This window comes from Vitis vinifera, chromosome 12 (assembly GCF_030704535.1).
Source record: "Vitis vinifera cultivar Pinot Noir 40024 chromosome 12, ASM3070453v1".
Taxonomy (NCBI): domain Eukaryota; kingdom Viridiplantae; phylum Streptophyta; class Magnoliopsida; order Vitales; family Vitaceae; genus Vitis; species Vitis vinifera.
The window spans coordinates 19,121,149-19,126,299 of NC_081816.1; the positions used below are offsets into that span (position 1 = coordinate 19,121,149).

General features: G+C 33.9%; 1 protein-coding gene across 3 annotated transcripts; it reads right to left on the reverse strand.

Moving 5' to 3' along the window:
* Positions 1–922: 922 nt before the first annotated feature.
* LOC100254934 (probable plastid-lipid-associated protein 4, chloroplastic) lies at positions 923–4,797 on the reverse strand. Of its 3 annotated transcripts, none has more exons than XM_002273369.4 (6): positions 4,318–4,797; positions 4,101–4,214; positions 3,418–3,516; positions 2,750–2,824; positions 2,480–2,547; positions 923–1,210 (listed from the first exon to the last, which is right to left on the reverse strand). In XM_002273369.4, exons 1-6 carry the CDS (start codon positions 4,657–4,659, stop codon positions 1,138–1,140), a joined length of 771 nt encoding a protein of 256 aa, XP_002273405.1. In that variant the 5' UTR covers positions 4,660–4,797; the 3' UTR covers positions 923–1,137. The 3 variants fall into 3 exon arrangements, with proteins under 3 accessions (XP_002273405.1, XP_059596969.1, XP_019078777.1); XM_059740986.1 differs by having other exon boundaries at positions 923–1,834; positions 4,318–4,777; XM_019223232.2 differs by lacking the exon at positions 3,418–3,516 and having other exon boundaries at positions 4,318–4,779.
* Positions 4,798–5,151: the final 354 nt, after the last annotated feature.

Genomic DNA, 5,151 nt, shown 5'->3' on the forward strand with positions numbered 1-5,151 from the left:
TCAATTAACACTCTTATAAATTTATTTTGTTTATAAAATTTATTTTTTAAAACACTTGATTCATGCAATGGTGTAAATATACCCATCACCGTTGCAAAGAATTAATATTTAATATTCCATGATTGAATCTCAATCTTTAAGTCTCCACAAAATGCAAACTGAACCTGACATGTATTCAAACAGTTGTTTGAATGAATTATCCTCGAATGATGATCAAAATCAAACTGGAACTTCTTCAGACTGATATTCTCAATTCAAAACTCTTCTAAATCTGAAATGAATGAATCCCAACAGCACATGTTTGTTTTCTTGAATTACTTTTAAATAGAGCTTAAAACTTAATAGTTTTAAATATTAAGTTGTTTGTTTTTTTTTTAATATTTTATTTTTATTAAGTATTAAAAAATAAAGAAAAACTAATACGTTATTTTTAATATTTTAAAAAATCAAATATTTTGATTTTTTTCTATTTAATAAAAAAATTTAAGAAATAAGTAATAAGTCAACAAAAAATAAAAAAGCAAATAATTTGAAATCTAAAACAAATTGCTTATAGTAAAAAGTTAGAAAAACAGACGCCACCTAAGCCAAATCTCAAACAAAAAGAAGTCAAGTCTTCAAGTGTGACCTTATTCCTAAACCTAACAAAGTCTCCACTAGGTTTTAATCCTAATCCAAAGCTTACAATGAAACATGTCATTAACGGTAACATCTTACATCAAATAGAGAAAAAAGTTTATGGCGCTATATATGTATAAATCCTTCTTAACCATGTAAATGCATTTTAAAACCGTAATGACCCACTAAACCCAAAGTAAATAATATCTAAATAATTGGGAGAGAGTCGTTAACATGCTACTAAATTATAAATTTACACATATTTAGCGAGCCTTTATCAAACTAACAGGTATTAAGAAGGTGGTGGGGGTAACATTTCTTTGTTTCATTATTTTCTTACCATTCTAAGCATAGAAATGCATATTAACATATTCTATGAGTGTAACAAATCAGTTTTAGTAAAACAAATATACAATGAACAAAACTAGGTATAAGCCTTAGTTAGATGTGTATTCTGCAGTGTGAAGACTCCCTATACAGATAAAGTTCCTTGACACTTGACGCTTGACAGTAACTACATCAAAGAGGGACTCTATAGGATGGATCCACCATTTTCAGAATGAACAAGTTGCCTCTATCACCCCTTGATATTCTGCAAGCAATGAATTATAACTCAAATCTCATACAAGATCCATAAAAGAGGATTTACTCAAAATGAAAGATACCGATGCATTTCATCTCTAGATTGTTGAGAGCCAAATTTAGTGTTCAGCAATGCCATGAATATGAACTCCTCCCTTTGTTTTGAATAGAATTTGATTGCCTAATTTCATAGTTGACAGTGGAGTAGCCATACATTCACATAAGCATGGCAAAAAAAGAAATAGCTTTCAATCAAGAGGACAAAAGAACCGTATAAGTATTTATTTTTTTCCGCTAAAATGTCTTGCGATTACCTATAATGAACTAGAATTTTGGACAAATCATACCTGTAGTTCTGAAAGTAGAATCAGACTGTGGATGGGAAGATCATGAAAGTTGTTTCTAGTATCCCTTTTCTCAGTTCTAAGTCCTAGAAATTGCACACTTTCCGATTTCCATTAAGTGATTTGGTCCACCACAGCTCTTCCTAAGTTCAAAATCTTGCCTGGATGGTTGCCCACAATGGTTGGAACGATTTCTTTTTTTTTCAATGGGGCTAGAATTATCTTGGTAGCTAGAATGGACTTCCCCTTGCCTGGATCTTCTCTATCGAGTTTCAGAGGCTCTCTCAAGTCTGATCAACCATGCAAAAGCACAATTCTTTCCATCATTTGGTTTCTATGGAATGAGAGAAATAATAGAACAACTTTATGGTTTCCATTTGGTCATGATCAACTAGAAAGTTTTTTTTTGAGTTCCCTTTATTTTATATTGAAGACTGGAGCTGTCTGATGAGAGCCTCCCCTGCTCAGTCTTCTTCAACCCCCCATCACAGAACACGCAAAGGCTTAACTTAGAGGCTTGCCCTTAAGAAACCTGGGACATCCTAAGATTAGTGAAATAAGGAAGGATCAAGATGCCATACTTAGTGTACGCCCCCTCCTTACAGTTTCAAGGATGCTACTAGAGCAGAGGTAGGTTCTCCTGATCGGCTTTAGGTGATTGTTAAGAAGAGGTATCCAAGGGCTTATAGTTTCTTCCAGTATTCTCGATGTCTATGATCTCAATGGGCAAGACAAATATATGGTTGAATTTGAGAGATGAAGGAAAAAGACTGATTCAACAAATCTAGTTTAACTTCAAAATACATACAAATTGTTATGTACATATAGCCCTCTGGAAATCAGTCAGTATCCCTTTTGATCTATTTTATCAAGCCAAGTGAAGAAATAAACAAGCATTCAAGAAGATCAGAACAAAAAGTTGTGACATTTCTTACCGTAACTCCTCATCTAGGTATGTTATTTCCAGCTGACCACGACCACTTCCAGGTGACTTAATAGGTATCTGTAAACCATTGAAAAAAACATTGGAAGTTATAAAAGATTTGCTTTATTTGGAGAAAAACATGTACCAGGTGCTTCTCATTCTAGGTTAACAATGCTATCTCATTATCTTGATTTATGATTCCCGGAAGATGTCTGCTTAGTTGTGAACATGAGCGTGTTGAGAAAGTTAATCTCTTCAGGAATAGCAATATACCACCTACCAGGCCAGCAATTCTGAAGAAGTCGAATTTGACAGCCACCCTTCTTGCGTTTAGCGGTACTAAATTAGCTGTGACCTGCAGAAACATTGGAAACAGATTAACCCTACCATAAAGTTGACACAGGGCTAAATTATTCAGACTAAATCAGCCCATGTCCCCATTACTGCTAAAGGAAAATTGGGGGATCTTATGAATGAAAAACCTTCCAGAAGCACCTCAAAGTATACAAATAGGCACTTGACTTTCAGAAAACACTCACAGTAAGGTTATCAACTAGCATACAGACTTCTGGTAATGGCAAGATAGGTGTTCCTAAGTGATGCTGACTATTAGAACACTTTAGCAAGAAGTTTCTGTTCATAAGACAACCCCACCTAGCAGCTTTTTTCTGTTAGGCATAGCGACCAATATGTGTATTGAACAAAATTAAACCATTTTTTCATCTCTTTTTTTATTCTTGTGTCTTAGTGGGATATCCGGTAATTTGGTTGCATATTGACACCCATGTTACATCCCAGAAGGCCAAACATGATGCAGCATGGGCTTGACTACTGCTTAATTACGTTAATTGTTCGATTTTTTATGCTATGAAATTAGTAATCCAGGAACTGCTCAATAATGAACAGAAGCAAAAAATATGAAGCAGTTTGTGAATAGGAAGAAAGAACCTGGTTGAAGAATGGCCAAGTTTCCATGTTTTGAGCCCTCAAAGTATCCACATTAATGGCCTGGTAGATTTTTCCATTTGGTCTTAAGAATTTGGGCCTCTGCCATAGAAATATCAAAGACAGTTACTTATATTTTCTGATCTCTGGAAGAAAGAAGGATCCCTGATTAATACTTGGAAATGAATAACATGAATTGATATATATATATATATATATATATATATATAGAGAGAGAGAGAGAGAGAGAGAGAGAGAGAGAGAGATGGATATACAAATTAGAGGTAATCCCTCATTATACCAACTGATTTTGAACACAAAGATCAGTAAAAAAAAAAAAAAACAAACAAAATCATATAATCACAAAAACTATAGAGAAAAAAATGACTGAAACAAGTCAACAAAAGGGATGATTTCATATTGGCTTCAACAATTGAATGTGAATATTTGAAACGGTACCCAGAAAGATGACTAAAAGACTCGAAACATCATGTAGGTTGCAGCCAAATTTGTTGATTATTGAGATTACTTCAAAGAAAAAAAATTAAAGATACGAAGCAGGAAAGCTTAGTGATAAATACATTTCCTGTTATATAAACATCCCTCAAGGTGAATAAAAAGAATAGGTATTTGATGCAATAAAAGTAACTTAGAATAAATGAAAATAAATGGGAATCCCAGCAGACCTGTGTTTGTAAAACTGACTGAGAAGTAGTATATAGAAGTTCCCATTTCCCATTCAGCAAATCAGACTTGAGTGGCTCCTTAATTTTATTCACAGCCTCAAGTTTTCTTGCAATCTAGATCAATGAACAAAAAAAAATCACAGAAAATCAAGGTAAATGAAAGTTTCAGTTTCCTTATCAAAATGAAGTAATCAAACATGGTCATCATCATCATGACCTGATCAACAAGTTCTTGGTCTTGGGCAGTGGCCTCAGCACCTCTATCAAGGGGTGCAATTGCAGTGAACAGCTCCTCCTTCAGGGCCTCACTGTCCTTGGATTTGGTCAAAAATGAGGGAAAGAAGGAGACCCCAGTTCTCCATTTCCAATACCCACTAAATTCTAAGGCCTTATGTGGGTGGTAGTGATAAGTCTGAGTGGTGGTAAGGATGGGTTTTGGCTTGATGTTAATGGGTAAAGGGGTACGAGAGATGAAGAGATCAGTGAAGGAGGAATGAAGGGTACCGTTGAGTAGAGTAGCTGACGGATATGAAGAACAAGAGTAGGAGGATATGGCCATAGATGATGAAAATGAGTGGATTTTGAATGTTAGTTCACTGTTGGTGGTTTGGTTTGGATTGGAGCAGGATGTGGATAGAGTTGCAGGTTGTATGGACACATGGGAGAAAACTTGAGGTGGGGCAGCTGCTGTGCCCACTCAACCATGTTTTCATTTACTTCAATTTTTTTTAATAAAAAAATTATATTTACATTCCAGAGGTTTTCATAACATATTTCTTCTAAATTGAATAATAACACAAAATAAAGAAAAAGTTAATTTATACGTATAGACATCTATATCAATAAATTGTTCATACTACCACCACACCAAAACATTAATAATAATAATATAATAATTAAAAAAAGATATGTAGGTAGTTGAAGGGTTGAAGATATTAGTGTTCATTCATGTCAAGGGAAAACTTTCTTCATTATGTAAATATATTTCAACAAAAATCTTTTTATTTATTTTATTAAATAGAAGGTTTTTGATAAAACTTAATATTTATTA

Bases quoted from the DNA above. Each gene is read 5' to 3' on its own strand.
- LOC100254934 (XM_002273369.4), bottom strand. From the start codon at position 4,659: ATGGCCATATCCTCCTACTCTTGTTCTTCATATCCGTCAGCTACTCTA. The intron at 3,517-4,100 runs GTCTGCTGGGAT...TTTCTATGGCAG, and splicing joins AGTCAGTTTTACAAACACAG to AGGCCCAAATTCTTAAGACC. The intron at 2,548-2,749 runs GTAGGTGGTATA...AATGGTTTACAG, and splicing joins TCTTCAGAATTGCTGGCCTG to ATACCTATTAAGTCACCTGG.